The sequence below is a fragment of the Solea solea genome, chromosome 5, assembly GCF_958295425.1.
Source record: "Solea solea chromosome 5, fSolSol10.1, whole genome shotgun sequence".
NCBI lineage: Eukaryota > Metazoa > Chordata > Actinopteri > Pleuronectiformes > Soleidae > Solea > Solea solea.
In genome coordinates, this window is record NC_081138.1 from 22528335 (window position 1) to 22546333 (window position 17999).

At 40.3% G+C, this 17999-nt stretch overlaps 1 protein-coding gene across 2 annotated transcripts in view; it reads right to left on the bottom strand.

Annotated features, from left to right (window-relative positions):
- Positions 1–3463: 3463 nt before the first annotated feature.
- galnt2 (UDP-N-acetyl-alpha-D-galactosamine:polypeptide N-acetylgalactosaminyltransferase 2) overlaps positions 3464–17999 on the bottom strand; it is a 44874-nt gene continuing 30338 nt past the window's right edge. Inside the window, exons 8-16 of one of the 2 annotated variants that reach the window (XM_058629445.1) lie at positions 17290–17377; positions 16495–16582; positions 16128–16231; positions 14855–14981; positions 12535–12627; positions 11739–11822; positions 10088–10241; positions 8822–8941; positions 3464–8714 (exon numbers count right to left, since the gene is read on the bottom strand). In XM_058629445.1, the coding sequence (XP_058485428.1) occupies positions 8559–8714; positions 8822–8941; positions 10088–10241; positions 11739–11822; positions 12535–12627; positions 14855–14981; positions 16128–16231; positions 16495–16582; positions 17290–17377 (1014 nt within the window). In that variant the 3' untranslated portion in view covers positions 3464–8558. The remainder of the gene's footprint in view (positions 8715–8821; positions 8942–10087; positions 10242–11738; positions 11823–12534; positions 12628–14854; positions 14982–16127; positions 16232–16494; positions 16583–17289; positions 17378–17999) is intronic. The other variant, XM_058629446.1, reaches the window with a different exon arrangement.

The following is a 17999-nucleotide window of genomic DNA, read 5'->3' on the forward strand; positions in this document are numbered from 1 at the left end:
ATTTGAACATGGATTTAACAATGGAAAATAAGAAATAATCATGTCAACATTGATTAAAATAATTGTTTTTGATATTTGATAGAATTTTGATATTAGGGATGCACGATATTGGACTTTTCACTGATATAGTGGGAGTGCTGATATCCGTTTACCGATATCTGATAATACATTTTAAAGCCGATATCTGCCGATGAAGTGCTGATAATATTGTGAGATAAAAACAACAGTATGTTTCAATTAATTTGGTGAATGCACGAATCAGGCCTTGTAAGTACTGCAGGCCACGGCCTACACTGAAATACAATAAAAAGACATTTCAAACAAATCAAATGCATTTAGGAGAAAAAAATCAATTTTTCTCACATTTTCAATTTACAAGAAACAAGGTCCCTTTCAAGACCTGGTATTTACATCCATCCTCAGTAACCTGATCGCATACGGAGGAGGCACATTTTCCAATTTCTGTGTCACTCCCATAAAGATAAAGCACAACATTTCCAAAAAATAAATCACCTCACTTTTGCACATGTAAAACAGAAGAAGGAACAGTCATGCATATGTTTTGATATAGAGACAGATAGAATTTAACTTTGAACCTGTTTTTATTTATATCATATCCTACAGACTTTCACTGACAAATGTATGTTTCTCCTTTAAAAAAACAACTTATGATGTTCTTTTTGTAGCAATTAACAGAATTCCTGCCATCTGAAGATTTCCTCATCAGAACTAAGGTTGGAGATATATTTTTTGTAAAGTAATGGCAGATATTGTTTTCTTATTTTGAGATTTTGTTCGATTTGAAATGCTTGCTAATTTTGTCACTGTTTTGTTCAGTTTTATATGTCTTTCCCTGAAACTGGACTGATGTCATAAGCCATAGTTACAGTACAGGGTACATCAATGTCCTTTCTGGATTTAGAATTTTGATGCATATGAATGTAATATTTTTTCTGGTGGTAATCAAATGTAAAAGTTTCTTAAATATATATATATATATATATATATATATATATATATATATACACACACACACGTGTATAACATTTGGATCTTTGTGGTTCATAAATAAATAAACAACATCAATGATAATATTGACAATAATAATAAGTAATCTTCCCATCAGTGGGTTGTTAAGATCCAAATAAATAAACAGTACGTGATGGATGAAGAAAGAACGATTCATGTTTTACTAATATTGTGCATCCTCGGATGAGAACAATGGAGAGATGGTTTCTTATGACTCATGAACATTAATGAAAGTTAAGTTAAGCAGCAGGAGGACGTCAGGAAGTTCACAAGGTTAAATTTACTGATGACATTTTACAGTTTATATCTGTGTATGTCTGTGTGGATGCTATATGGAGCTGTCACCGTCAGTCAGTCAAGCAGATTAAAAGACTCCACACCGTGGTCTTTTTTTTGTATATTTATATATATAAATGCATTTATTTAAGTTATTCATTTGCCATCATTCAAAGTTGAATTTCTGCAGTTATCTATAAAACAGGGAACAGTTAGAAGCGCTGTACAGTCCAACAACAAAACTAGGAGCCGCAGCCGAGTACACTTGTGTATATATGTACATACTGTACACACACACACACACGGATGTAGGTATATACAAAAATATACACTTTTACATGTGTAACACTTCCTGCTTGATCAACCACCGCGTAAATTTAAAACCACTGTCATTCAGCAAAGCCACCTTCCTCGTAGAAAACACATTATTAATCCGTCAGTTTGTTTCAGTTTCATGTTTTTGTGTTATGTCACTCCTGGTTAATGAGACTTTTACAGTATACACATGTTGTCCTTCTCTTGTCCTGACTCATATACACCATGATGTATATGAGGTGGATCGAGGGGGGGACGTCTCCTTCCTTAGGACAAAAATGAGACATAACTCGTCTCTTGCGGAAACGAAGAGAGACCTTTTTACGCGTCTTTTATCTGGACTTCAAAAAAATGAACTGTTGATTGTTTCCCTCCACCACAAACACAGTGGGGATGAATAAACTCCAACTGGCTCCGTGAGGACGATGCTCACTTTTACTGACTACATGTACCAGCTGAGTCACCCAGTATTTATTTTCTGCAAACCACAGAAAATGTTCCAATTGTGTCATTGTGACAAATGACAGGGATTAAGGCTCAAGACTAATTGTCAGAAGTGTTCTAAGGACATTCTTGTGTGATTTTATAGAGAATATTGATGCTAAATGCATGATCTTTTTTTGACCTAACCACAGAATACTGACTTGGCCTAAACTGAACCACTTTTATTCACTTATTCATCAGGGAGTGATTTTCATCAGGTATAAATATCACGCTGATCTTCACTGGTCTCATGATTTGATTCCCTGATGCATAAAGATGTATGTCATTTTCAATTTTCAACATTAAAGCACATGGCTGTTTTTTTTATTCAATCAATTTAAGCAGTCGGCTAAATATGAACTTAAATATGAATGTAAACTTTTCTTTACAAAAGAAATTCAAATGTTCCATTCCCAAAACCAGAACGAACGCTTCTGCAGTCGAGCTGCAGCTTTTAGCAACTGGAAAATCAACAAGTGGCTATAATTGATTATGTTATGCCTATTTTAAATATATCATATACGTGTGTAGTCAGGTCATGTGAGCTCACATGCATCTGTGGTTGGCAGAAATGTACAGGTGCCAGGTGTACAGGTGTGATCCTGGTGACTTGAATACCTGCTTTAAACTAAGATATCTGCCACTCTGACGAGATCATTTCTCCCAATAAATGACGCTTTTTAAGTCTAAATTCATCGTTACACAGCTGGTGTTGAATACATCAAATAAGGAGGCCCTGGTCCATTGTAGAAATAGACACCAGATCAGCAGCTAACAGCCGTCAACCCCCTGCAATCTGACCGGAATCTTACAATCAGCAACATACTGGAGGCAAACGTGCACCAACACTTCACAATTTTTCAAAAAGGCTTTTGCCCCTTTTTGTTCTTCCTGGAAGGAACTTTGGCACATTGTGCTAAAGATGTAAACATTTTATTATCCAATCAAAATGAGGCGCTGTGGACTTTTGCAGTCATTTCCTCTGTGTATAACATTAATAATATTATATATAAAATGAAAAGGTGAATTGTTCATCTTCATAAGAATAAGACTCGTTTGAAGGAGGTTTTTAGACAACATGTCTGGATGCGACGCAGACGGCGTTGCCATGATCGCTCTGCTGTAAGCAGTTTGGTTATCGTGCCTGTTCTGAGGTGTCATGAGGCAGATTTAACACTTTATACAGTCAACGAAAATGATTTAAAAAACTAGGAAGAAAAAACTGCCTCCACTCTCTCTCCCACTACATCTCTGACTGTTGACCAAAAAAACATGTATGGCAGTAGAGGGCGCTACAGGCCACTAAAACATTGCCATGTAAGCTCAGAGAACATGAAAATGAAGACCCTACAGTGAGAGGTCAGGATGATGCCTGTGGCCATTTATATACCTAACATATTAACAGCTCTACAAATTACACAAAGAAATTAAAAGTAAAGGAAAAAGAATTTGAACTAACTGTTTACACACGTCAGACTCAATTTCAGAATGAGCTGAGAGTTAAAACATAACAACAAGATGACAACATGTAAAATAAATCCATTTAAAAATGAGCTCTGCCCACTTGGAAGTCCATGGAGCCCCGTATATAACGTCATAGGTGAGTGGATAAACCATCTATGTTTCTATTGCCATCTGCATCACCTGTCGAGTACTTCAAAGCCTCTCATTTGAGTGAAGACACTATGTTTAAATGCACATTTGAGGAAGAATTCATTAAAACTATTAGAAAATTAGACAAAAAGAAAATATTTCATATTATTTTGCAAACAGAAATAAGACAACAACAACAACAAAAAATCCCCCAGAATGTAAAACTCATAAAAAACCACATCTGGGCCCTTGAATCTGGTCACCATGGCAACACAAAACTGTCCTCACAACTTCTCAGGGTGACTCTCACCCACGGGTCCTGATGAAGCAACCTATCAAGTCAAAGGATAGGCTTTTCAACCAGCTCCACTCCACATGGTTTCTTATGGATGGACATGAACATAGACATGAACACAAAATGGCAGAAAACGAGAATGAGAATAAAAGAAAGAAAGAAAGAAAGAAAGAAATGGTATCAGACAACACAGCGAACAAGGCCAGCTGTCTTTGTCAGGTTTAAAACTCAGTGAAAACACACACAAAAAAAGAATTAAGATGTAAATGTGTATGTGAGACAGACAATAACGAGGAGCAGAGAGGACATTTCTTCACATTAACAAACACACGAGGCTGCAGCTTCTCTCTAGAGTTAACAAGGAATGATTTGTGTGTGTAATTCTCACTGTATAGTTTATCTGTTTTGACACAGCTCTGTGTTTGTGTGGCTGCCTTTAAAGCTGCCAAGCGAGGAGTCGCTCCAAACTTAATCAAAACCAATTCCCCCCCAGTGTTCGCCATCATTACTCATCAGTCAGGATCACGGCAGTGAAGATGAAGAGATGATGAAGCACGGGGGAGACGACTTCCACAAACAGACAGTGTGTCTGTTTGCGAAATGCACTGTGCGTCCTATGAACAGTATCGGCAACACAATCTGGTAACAGGAAACTAAGAAGAGGCTCAGTGCTGTCTGGAGACACCCTGGAATGTTGCAGCGCTGAGAGATATAAAGAGGAAATTGTTATTCGTGCCAGCCAGGTGTTGTAGTCGACTAACGTCTTCAGTCCCCAATGTTCAAGTCGAGTCTGACGTCCAAGAGGACTGCACTTACAGCACATACAAATACACAAAGCTCTACATTAGACATAAACGACACAAATGTCACTACTACAAAACATCTGTGTCACACAGTCAGGGGCGCGGCAGACAGTGATTGATTATGTTTGTCCACAGAAATGACAATTTTGCTGGAATTGTTTGCTGAAAGCAGGCAGGACACGATCATGTGAAATCAGCTTATGTGCGTTCGTGTTTGCAGTTACTGATTCCTTATGTTCAGTGTCGATATCTCGACTCACTGACAGCCTCTCCTTTGTGGAGCAGTTTGATTTTCATTACAACTCATGGTCCTGTTTTAGTAGCTTCCCTGCTCCAACACACCTGATTCAAATAAATGGGTCGTTATCAGGCTTCTGCAGCGCTCGCTGATGAACTGACCACTCACATCGGGGTGTGTTGGAGTGGGGAAAATCTAAAACATGCAGGGCAGAGTGTCCCAGAGGACCGGGATTGAGAAAACACTGTTATAAAGAACCAGCTGGCTCGGCACAGCTAATATCAGTGTTTCCCAAACCCTGGTCCTCAGGGACCCCACTGTCCTGCTAATAATAATAATTGCCCATTCGTTGTAGTAAGGCAACATCTAAAACATGCAGGTTAGGAGTCCCTCAGGACCAGGATTGGGAGACATTGGTTTATATGACCTCCACACAACAAATTTGCCTGCTCTTTTGCACAGAATAGAAGTGAACTGCTATGCTGCAGTTGGATGTGTGCGACTCAGCTCTTCGTTGTATGATTACCTTTGTTCAGGAGAATTTACCAGTATACAACAGTGTTTTCTCAATCCTGGTCCTCGGGGGCCCCACTGCCCTGCATGTTTTAGAGGTTTCCCTGCTCCAACACACCTGATTCAAATGAATGCTCGTCAGCAGGGTCTTGCAGCACTTGTTGACGGGTTGATTACTTGGAACAGGTGTGCTGGAGCAGAGAAACATCTAAAACATGCAGGGCAGTGGGGCCCCGAGGACAGGCATTGAGAAGCACTGCCATAAAAGACAAAAAGGATGGTCCTCAATTCATGGTCATTAATAGTTCATCAGACTCATATTTTGCACCAAAAGTCCCTATAAATGCCTCCATGCTAAAGTAACCATTGCAGGTGCCTCTTAATACTGTGAACATGTGTACATGTGTGACATTAGAGCATCAAAATGGAAATATTGCAGCATTAAAGCGGCATTAATACAGCAATATTTCAATATCAGAGGCCACATTTATGTTCTACTACATAACAAAGAGTCTTCATTTCAAACGTTCAGAAGTCAATGCCCAAGTCGGGACTTGAGTCGGACTCAAAAACGATTCAGAATTTTCGGGATGAGAAAAGTCTGCTCAGCTCTAACGGACACAGTGGAAAAACAAAAAGTAAAAACGTTGTTTACTGCAGCTTAAAGCTCCCTATGACTCATCATCGACCAAGAGCGACGGCTACAGCCAAGACAAATATGCTGATGAAAACATGACTAAGTGAAAGTCTGGAGACACGGTGGAGATGCACGCAGCCTTAAGAACACGTGTGCACATGAATGTCACGTTTTTTAATAACTGTAGGTTTTTGGTGTTCTCGGGCCGAAACAAGCAAGGATTTACTTTGTCAACAAAGACAGACCTGAGCGATCTGATCACAACCGCTGAGCCTGTTCACATGAAATAAACACAGATGTCGTGTCTGTTTGCACAGAGTCAATTATCCACTCTGTGAGGATGTGTCAGTGAAAAGTGGAGATGTGCACACAGCTCTACCATGAAATACAAATGAACCCATTTGAAAAAGGAAATCATGTGGTGTTCATTAATATTGTGGGGGTGGCTACAGATAAATGAACGAATTGGCCCCAATGAAGGGTAAAAAATACTTTCAGCACATTGTGAAACCGCAGCAGGTAAGAGGACATCGACTGTGGCCGTGCAACCAGGGAACAGATTTATGTTCACACACGTGAAAGAATGTGGACACATGCGTCTCAGAGCCAGAACACCACCGTTGAAAGACCTGAATATCAGATCTGAAATCACATTCAGGACACATTAAGGTGAGTCGCACTTGGGCTGGGCAATTTTTCTTCTTAAAAAAAAAGAAAAAACACTTAACACAAATGACAAATGATTTAAAACAAGGTTTCAACCGAGTGCAACCAAACGCACATCTAGAATATTCTCAGGAAAAGGCCAGGGAGGACGAGCTGCGGCGCTGCACCACTAAGAACTACAGAGGCCTAAGGGTCGTAGCGGCGGAGGAAGTTGAAGAGAAATCATTTCTCATGAATAACAGAGCGATGGATGTTAATACGAGGTCTGACCAAGAACAAAAAGCAGCATCTGTGATGTCCGTCTACATAAAACACAAAAACAACAAAACTGTGGAGTTTCCTACATGCAGAGTTTGGTCAATTAGGAATTCATTTTGAAAACATTGCAGTGATATTAAAAAACGGTCACCTTTTAATCTGTTTGCCACAAACACCTGTTAGCTCTAGAGGAGAAGCTGTAACATTAAATCCAGTTTGATTACACAGTAACCTTCCAACAGCTGTAATAGAAACACATGCAAAGATGAGGATCTGTGCAGCCACTCCGCAGGAAGCAGTTAGAGAGCAGCAAGAGTATGTAAAGAAAAATTATTTTTTAATTGTTCCTCTGGTTTTCCTGAAACACAAAACATCCATTTGAAATTTGGTTCCATTTTTTCTTTTTTTTTTGACAAAAGTAAACAAATAAAAAAAGACTGGAAAGAGATTTATTTTCTGTGTGTTTTCTTTAGAGACAAAAAAGTGAAGGTGCTGTAGCAGCCAGTGCTGCAGCCTGAAGACAGTAAATCTTTATGGTGAGCTTAAAGACACTTCCTGGTTTCGGTCCGTGCTCTTCGGGGCCAAACTGGTGTCAGGCCCTGTCCAGAGAGCAGATGCTCCTCCCTGAACCCTGCTCCCTCCCCAAGAGAAAAAAAAAATAAAACAAAGAAGTACACACAGCATTTTTCCTCTCCACTCTTTTCTCTGTTGATCCTGTTAACCGATGAAAGTAAACAAGAGGAGAAGCTCAAAGAACTGAGCCCATTTTCTTCCCTTCAGATCACTCCATACCCAAATCAAACCAAAAGCACAAGCTGAGGCCTCGTTCTGCTGCCGCAGGCTCCAGCTCGGTGTGAAAAAAACCAACTAGAGAGCACAGGAAAGGAGCAACACCACCAACATCCGATTCGTCCAAGAACAAAAAAAAAAAAGCTCCTGTGAAACCCCGTAAAGATTTAAGAGCAAGGAATAAAATATTAATAAAATATAACAATTACAATGTAAAAAGAGTTTTGATTTTATCAGTGTCAAATAAAGTAAAAGTAAAAAAAAAAAATCCCAAAAAAAAAAATCACTCAACATTTGCTTCTGGAACCATCAATGAAAAACACTGAGGTATGTAGTTTGGGTGGAAAACCTCTCTGTCACTATGATCCTCATCGTGGTCATCACTGTCAGCACCCACCCGTCCATCCATCCATCCATCCATCCATCACAGACAGATTACTCCACAACATCTGCAAGCCTCTCCCCCAGGAGGACGTGGCCCATAGTTTTTTTGGTGGGGGAGAAGGGTGCATGACTGGCTGCACCTCTGAGGAGGAGCAAAAAATATCCATTTATCCATCAAGTTTCCTTCAGTCCATCTTCTTAACCGCGTCGCAGAGTCAGTTGGTGTCTCTACTGAGCATTCAACTCGGCCTGGTCTCTGCAGCGCCCCCCTTCCCCCCCCTATGATTGTAAGTTGAGGGTGAACTTCCACTGCTGGTTAAGGCTGGGGCTGCACACCTCCACAGTGAGTCCGCCCATCCTGGCACTGCGGCTGTCCAGACAGAGGTTACTGCCCACGTGACGAAGCTTCGAGTTGGACTCGATCTGTTCCCATTTCTGGTGACACGAGAGCGACAGTATGATGTAAAACACACAGAGCGTCTTATTGGCAGAGAGAAAAAGAGAAGCTACAGCAGGGTTTTTTTTTTGTTTTTTTGTTTTACCTGTCTGCTGTCATTTTCTCGACAGCCCTGTAGTTTGATGAGAGAAGCGGCTGCTCTGTCCACCACAGTCAGACACAAGTCCATGTGTTTCACTGATTTGTCCTTGGTCAGGGCCCATTCCTTTACAAAAACAGATGTATTCAAAAATATTAAAAGGCATCCACACCTCTGACTCTGCCAACGCACTGCAACAGATTCTAGCCACTCAACAATAGGCCTGCCTCATAAAATTTGAATATGTTCATGGACTGTTAGACAGCCTTTAACAACAGGAAACTGAGGTTTGTGTCACTTTGTAAACCACTAACTCCTCCACACCAGAGTCCAATGAGACAAAAAAAAGCCATTTTAGAAAAACACAGGAGTTGTTGGTTTACTGCTGCCAGGGTTTTGTTTCTTGGATTAAAAAAGTCTTAAATCTGCTTAAAAAGCCATGTTTTGTTGAGCGTGTGCTTGCCCACCCCACAACTGCTTCTCGGCACAGGACAAACACACAGTGCAGTCAAATAATATGCAACATTCTGACTATGTGTAAGAAAATCATTCAACTTCACGTTAAAAATCCTAAACTACCTCCTTTCAACGGGACATTCTCGTACACACACATACTACATTCAAAGTGCTTCAAGAAGATCAGCTGCTCCGATAGGTGCCTTGTTACAGGCCCGGTCTGTGAATTTCCTGTTGCAACACATCAAAATCACAAATCTTGAGGCTTCAAAACAGGATTTCCGATTCCTCTGGGTGACATGCACTACCAGCTGCCACTTGGTACCTCATACCTAAGGTGGTTAAATATTAACACTTTGAGATGGAGGGTTTCTGTCACCCACCAGCCGAGCACAAATAGTCTCAGGTTATGTGTCTATGTCTGAAAGGCTCCACCTATACTGATCCATGTTTTATTGGATAAATTCTCCAACTCTTTTGAACTCTTTTCCATTTTTTTTAGGTTTCTTTGCAACACTCCCAACATATGAGACCTGTACACAGACTTCTCTCACTGAAGTGCTCTGTGAGTGGTCAAAGTCTCTGAATGCTGAAAGGTTATTATGAAAATATGGATGCTTGATGTTGCCTAAGCCAGCTTTAACTGTAAAGAAGTTCATAAAAGAATATTCACATGTTATTTTTGTGCAGGTCAAGAATGAAATTTAAATTTCACCTAAGTTTCACCTGACTTCGATCACCCCTGTGTGTTCTCACCACATGTGCCACCAGCATCCAAACCCGGTGTCTTTAAAGTGAAGGTTTTGACAAGCTGACCTGCATGTGTTGTCGCGGTAACGCTACCTGGTTTCCACCAGCATTGTGGCATTCATACACGCCCACCACCCCATCGGCGAAGTGACCCAGTGTGTCCAGACAGTTTCCTCCCTGCTGCAAAGCTCCAAACGCGATGTCCTGGTGATCCGGGACCCTGAACAAGCACACAAAACCAAAATATTGTTAGAGTAAATATTAACTGTGTCACGCTTTTATAAACTCCTAACAGTAAACAGACCCATGGAGACATGACTAAAAATAATCACAATTCACAATTTTATTGAGATAATTGTGAAAGTCTGTAAACACAGTACAGCACTGCATCATAAATATTTAAGATGTTGAGGATAAACACACAAAAGTTATAAAATAACTTTCCAGTGTGGTCCTATGGTGACTCTAGCATACGGGAAATAATTTCTTTCTTTTTTTTATGTTTGCATAGTAAGCTTTCACCTCAAAATACTAATTGCAAGCTCTGGCTGGTTTGTCCATTCGGGCCGCCGTAGAAATATGGCTGTGCACAATATGGTGTTTACAAGTCCCTCGCCAAAGTACAAACGTGATTATAGACCCTTTAGAGAGCTACGTCACAGACATGTGCTCGCGTTTGTAGCTCTTTCTATTAGATTATGATGAAAAGCCTGGATTTCACAGAAATGTGTGTGTCGACACACATATGTACAGTATATGAAACCTATGCTGCCTAAAGTTATGTTGTGGTCTTGGACGTAGCTAGCTAGTAGTTAGCTCCGGCCGGCTAGCGCGTTGACAAGCAAACATGGTGTAATAAAAATGTTCCTTGTAAGACTTGTATGCGCATAGCCTTTCTTGCGTGTACAGGCTAGGTTTATCTATAAGGTAAGAGTGAATAGCCACTTGCTAATATCCTCTACCCAATCTTTTATGGAAGCTGGGTCAGGCAGACTATTGCCGTCGGCTAATACTAATTTATTTTTATCCTAAATCTTCCTAAATCGTCAACGAAAGAACATATTCAGAATTATTCGGTGGCGGACCGTGGACACACATGCTATTCGCTTACCTGTTGTGACGTTTTCTGACCCCTAACTGCAGAATGTTTGTGTACAATGAAAGGGTCTATACACTCATTAAACCCTTGCTAATGTTACAGACTGGACCTTTAAATCACATCTTTACAAATCCTGAGGTCCTGACTGGAATTTATAGTAATTCTATGCTATTAACTTGAGTGCATTTTATCCTCATGCACAATTCAATCATATATCATTCCATCTGCTATTGCAAGACAATCACCACAAACCACAATAGCTAAGTGACGACAACCGAAGGCCTCTAAAAAAGTTTAAGGGCAGATTTTGCTGCCGTCAACTTCTTTTCAGCGTGTTCACTTCCTTTCACATTAGCCTCGTTACTGTGATAAGCGCCACGGTGGCACTTATGATTCAAACTGGCAGGAAAATGGCATTTCTTTTATTAATGAAAATATTGATACTTGACACCAGAGAATCTATAATTCTGTCTCAAAGAAAAATGTTGTTTTCTAATAAACTGGAGTGAGTGAGGAAATGAGTCCAATTTAGATGTCATTTATGTCTCATTACATAAAGAATATACCAATCATACCATGCACTGGGCTGTATAACATAAAGAGCTGCAACTTTCTTACCTCAGTTCAGGGTAAACATTCTCCAGGTACCATTTAAATGGTTTACAGCCTAATCTCTTCTTCATCTCCATACGACTCTGGATACTGTAGGGAGAGGAGGAGGAGACAGGGAGTGAATTAAAGGGCTGATCACTTGTGGTTTCTAATATAAGGTATCTCTTAAAGTTTGAGTGAATTAAAGTCCTGCTCAATCATTCTAAGAGGGAAAGGAGTTGGTGTCTGGGCACATCTGAGGCTACATTAAGGAGCTTTTATCTAGAAGACATGGTAAAAAGAACTTTTACAGGGTAAGTGGAAAACTTAGCAAAAATGTCAGGAGATCAAATAAGACGGCACAAATGCCTGTGGAACATTTCATGACAAGATTTTCCAAGTCTCGCGCACTTCAACTTCAAACGACGATGAAAGTGTTACTCTGTGACCTCCAACAACATAAGAAAAACATTTGGTAATATCAAGAATAAAAACATTATAAAAGCAGCAACTGTGTCCATTCCAGCATGCACTCGTTAGGACTGCACTTGAAAGGATTCTCCCGAGATGCTCTTAAGGTCATACAACTTTAAAACGTAACGCTAATGCCTTCAGCACATGAAAGAATACGACTGTGTTTTGATCAACCCAAAGCAAACTTCTTCATTTAAGGCCTCATGGAACTTTCGCAAGAGACGTGACTGCTGCTGCTGCTGCTGCTAATTGGCGAACTAAGAACTCATGTGCCTGTTCTTGCCTTGTCCTTCATGACCCTCATGATTTAGTGACATTATTTTGTCGTTTCCCACTGACAGGTACTTACTTTCCATAGGGGACGTTTCTGGCTGACGGGACGGCAGCGTAGTAGAAGTTTTTATACTCGTCCATCCACACTTCTGCCGCTCTCCTTGTGTTCCTGAGAGACGAGGAGGAAATTTAGAAGGAGGAGAAGAAGAAAAAAAAATCAGTGAAAGGTGAAACACATGGAGACCATGTGGTGAGACGACATGGACGAGAAGACATGAGTCATAAAAGTGGCTAAAAATTAAGAGCAGGAAGAATAACAAAGGATAAAAAATATGGTATCTCGTAAAAAGAGAGAGTGAGCCAGTGTTGAGCTTTACCTAGAAACAAACAGTCCTCTTCAAGCTTTATATATTGTTTACAGTATGTGAGAAAGGAAAATCATGGCTGCTCTGCTTTAAACACAACAAAAGTCCTTTCATCCCAAGAGAAATGAAGAATTTAATTTGGATGATGGATCCCGAATTGCTCAACCTGTCCTAGGATTCATCTTGCACCAGAGGTAAATATTTTTAAAAGACGGAGAGAGGATGAAGAGGCCAGCAAGTACAAAACAATCCACAGCTTAAGCCTGGTTTCATTTACTACTTCAAGATTTGTAAGTGATAGACAACACGTGAGTGTGATTCACTGAAATTTCTCCTGTAGCTGAAAGTAAGCTTTTCCATGAACAGAACCAAAAATCCTCCGACACAAACACAAGAGAGTGATGTGCGACACACTCTGTGTCCTCCATTTTGGGATTTTTCTCATGTGAATGACTGGGAGAACGAGGGAAACCACCGTCATTCAAAACTCCCTGCTATCTGTTTGTTGATCGGCCCACACTGTCTTAATCAAGAGCATGTGGCTTTTTTCCGGGCTCGTTTCCAGCGACGCTTACTTGTAGTCGAACGCCATTTCAAAGCCGAGGCCCATATCTTTCCATGTATCATGTTTCCTCGTTGCCGATGTTCAGTAATTAAGTTGTCACATTTATCAGAGCCCTAAACCGACGCATGTGCAAAAAACACACAGATTTGTAACACGAGCTGCGGCTCTAATCTGGAGCCAACTGTCCATGTGATGACTCGGCTAATTGTTGTCGTTTGGTTTTAATCGTCCGCCATGGGGTTTGACTCCAAGAGCCAAGTAAAACATCAAAGCCATTTCACTTGTAAATATAAACAAATGTCTGTTACGTTCAGACATTTGTCGAATAATTTAAACAATGTTGATTAAGCCCATCAGCACCATCAGTGCAGAGGTGTTTAGATCTCGTTTCACCCGTCGACGTTCCCGCACTGCACACGGGAAGTGATTTGTTTTCATTTATTTCGTTATGTTCGGCAGTTTGACGGGATAAACGCCTCTCGCCTGCCACTGTACGCACACAAACGCTTATTTTTCTTTTCAGAGTCATTTTGAGTTGAACGACACGGCAGACGTTACATAGTCTCTGTTCACAAAGCTCCAAACAGAGGCAGAATAACTGCATCAAAATCACACACATAAGAAACTCGACACTTAAGTGATTATTCGATTGTCATATTATGTGGACAGAGTATCAATGAGGAGAAAAACTCCCCTTTTGGAAGTAGTTCTCAGGCTTTTCATTATGTCATATGAACTTTATCAACATTTGCAGTTTGTCCAGCGGTTGTGAAACTGCAGATGTTCTGAATTAAGCGTTTCTGATTGAAGTGTGTGTATTTTTTGTTAAAGCTTAAAGCTCCGAGTCTGAAAAGTGAAGCAGAAATGAACAGTGCCTCTCACCCAAAAAAGGGTCTTCAAAACCAATTTAAAAACCATGTCCATATGAAGTCCAAGACGTAAGACAACAGCAGCAGTTGGCCACCAGGGGGCAAATCTTCTGGTTGCAAAAAAAAAAACCCTCTAGAAATCTCTGGGGAAATGAGCCTAGTTCTCACTTGATTTACAATGTCAGTAAACACTTTCCAAAGGAAGTTGATGGACTCAATCACTAGATTTGGGCGTTCCTCAATTGGACATGATGTCAGTTTTGTCAAATGTGTTTCTATTTAGAGGAAACTAGATGATAAACCACAGCACATATGAGTGGACACTTGTGTGTGATTGACAGCTGGTTCCGAAAGAAGCCTGGTTGCAGGTCACTGAACTACATGAAGTCTATGTTAAATATTAACAGTCTACTTATTGTTCTATCCTGTGATTACATCAAAAATGCTGATTACTTGGTGTCTAAACATCTTCATTTTTAATAATAAAAACAACAATTAGGGGAGTGTCGTTCGCATGAGAAACGCCGTTTAAAATGTTGTTAAAATAAGATAATGATGAGCGCAGTCTCAGAGGTAAACTAAGTGTTTTACAGTCACCTCGCAAACACAGTCCCGCTGCCGCCAGGGAAGGTGTATGGATGTTGCTTTCTGAAGACGTGGCCGACTCTGCTGCAGGGGATGATTTCCAGACTGCCACCACACTGCCACACACGAAATGAGATCTCTGGAAACACACACACATAAATCAAGAACACTTTCCCACACTGAATCAAACAAAAACACCACAGTTAATTACTGTATTCTGCCGAGACAATAGCACCTCCCTTCAGTGTGCTGTTAAGTCTGGTTCCTTCTAGAACCAGGATGTGAACTGTTGATCTACACATGAACCACTATCAGCCGTTTATTCTGAACAATATCCCGGCTGAGGCGAGAGGGGAGGAGGTGGAAACACAGCAGTTATTTTATCATTACACTGTTTGCAAATAAGCTCTATTGTGCATACAATGGAAATTTCCCTCGATGCCAACTGCAGTTAGTCTCACATAAACAGCTCTGCAATTTAGTAAGATGAACTGCTCTCTATCTGGAGGAGTCCTTTAATCTTTAAATCACTGAAAAATGTTTTGTTGGCATAGGAGCCCAGATGATCTTGTGAGATGATCACAGCATAAAAGCAAAGCTGGCGTTCGTTTAGTACCAAATCGAATAAGTGAGAAGGGATGTGCGATGTTCAATTCAACAAACTGCACCGACGACAAAGTCCTAAAGAAACTGTTTTGACAGGTCACTAAATTTCATTCGTTTAATCTCTCGAGTCTCAGGCAAGTCTAGCCAAATTGATTTCTACAGCACTTTTTAAAACTACAGTCATCACCCAGCAGTCGACTGACCAACAGTTTCTGTCCAACACAATCCATCAGTTCCCTGATTTTTCAGCTTCTTAAATGGGAATATTTTCAGTTCAGAAATCATTCAAACTGAACCAACTAAACTAAACAATCAATTCATTGAGAAAATAACAGATTAATCAGTTGTGAAAATAATCACAAGTTGCAACCAGACGCACATAACATGCAGTTGTAGATTTAAAAGTAATTGAATGTTCAGAAAGCTAAAGAAATACGCTTTGAGAGGCCACTGTGACCTTTGACACGGAAAAACGGATCAGTTCATCTGTAAATCCACATGAACATTTGTACCAAAATCAGAAAGCAGTCTCTGCATGTGCTCCTCAGACGTGACGACGTCACCTTCTCCCCTGTTTGCTTTGCACTGTCAATCGCCACTCATTTCTATTCCTCTGAAATCCACTGCTGCCTCAAACGTTTTCACCCGCTCTCCCGAGAATCCACCAACAGTGACTCACCCAGGTTCTCTCCGCCCCAAACATCCATCATCATGTCGTACTTTCCCAGCAGCTCAAAGTAATCCTTATCCATGACAAATAGACCTCCAGCTATCATTGGAGTCCTGCAGAGAGTGAGAGAGCGAGAGACAGACAGGCAAACTGCTGTGACAGCGACAAGGGCTTCTTATGCACGACAACCACGTTCGATGTCATGCAATAGCATTTTCATTTTATAGTTGTTTTACTCTTCGATAGTCCTACATGGTCATATCCGTATCTGTAAAGTGTATATTTTCTTTTTAAACCAAAGCATGTTTTATTCTATCTATCTATCTATCTATCTATCTATCTATCTATCTATCCATCCATCCAAGTACTGTCTTACTTTATTGGAGCAATGGGGTTGCCTTGTCTCGCCCGTCTCTGGTCCAGAGTCATGTAGTCCCACTTAAACACCAAGTTCCAGTCGAAACCTAATCACAAAAAACATATAAAACATATGACATATGTATAATTTGCATACCTGTAAAAACTATAAAGGTGCATATACAGTATATATATGTTCTATATAGCGTGAGTGAATGCAGGTTAGTTTAAAGTTTCAAAGTTTTAAGAACCACACGGACACGACCAACAGACTTGACAAAAACGGAATCTATACGTTTTATACGTAAATAAATAATCGGTGTTAAAATATTTCTTTTGAAGCCCACGGGGGATATAGAGTGCAGGTACTTTGCATACTTAACATCATAATAAAACTACGCCTACTGCAGCTTGCGGCAGCAATTGTACCGCGCACATTGACAATGCTCCGCAGGGGATTCCTTTATGTTATCATACTATGACTTTTATGATGTTATTACTGATTGCACGGCGCCGAAGTAACAGGAAAATGACACCGACTGTGTTTGTATCGATTCCCTATAAGCTTCGCTTTGACTTTTATTCTCTCTGCCACTGGAGCGATGGTTTAATTGGATTTACGGCACAAAGGAACTGCATTATTCCGTGTCCAATGAAGAGAACAGCGTTCACCTGTTATCTATTGTGTTTTTCACAGCAGGGGTGGCTCAGCGAGACACAGCACAAAAGTGTCTTTATCACAGGGAGCAAAAAAAGGAAAATAAGATGTAATTCATTATGTAAATGAGCGTTTGTTTGGCGTGTGTTACCTTACCTCCTTTCAGATCAGCTGAGGCGCCTACATACTGGAAGTTGTCCATGTTGATGACATCGATAATGGGAGAAACTACTCTGCTTTTGTCCTGTGAAGAAATGAAGAGAGAAACAAAAAGCTGATTTGGACAAACTCTGGATGTGATTAAGAAGAGAGATCCACTTCAAGTCAAAGAAAGGGACCAAAATAAGCAAAGCTGCAGACGGCTCTAAAAAGTTTACCCTGAGCAGAAGTAAACATTTCCCTCACCGCCAGTGATTCATATGCTTCTTGCGAGTGCTATATTTAGATTATTGCTGCAAACTCAAAGTTAAGCAGCAGAATCTCTTCACATCAAACCAAACCCTGGAGCTGAAACCTGGAGCAAAACGACATTGACAGGAAACATGACAGATTTCACCTTGAAACTAAAGCAACAAAAAAAAAAAAAGATAAAAAAAAAAACATAAGGTAAAGTCAATTAGTCTGAGAGCAAAATGTTTTAGATTTGGCTTCAGGCAGTAATTGATTTTAAAATGGAAAAACACCACATGTAGCAATCGGGAATCATTTTCAGTCATATCACATAAATATTTGAAGAACAGCCTCCATTTTGCACTCGGCGTTGCACTTCAGCTTACATTAAATGAAGAAGCTCCATCTCGACTAGACACTAAAAGACTTCACTGTAAATAACACCCAGCTTTCGGGTTGTGACAAAGTTTAGTTTT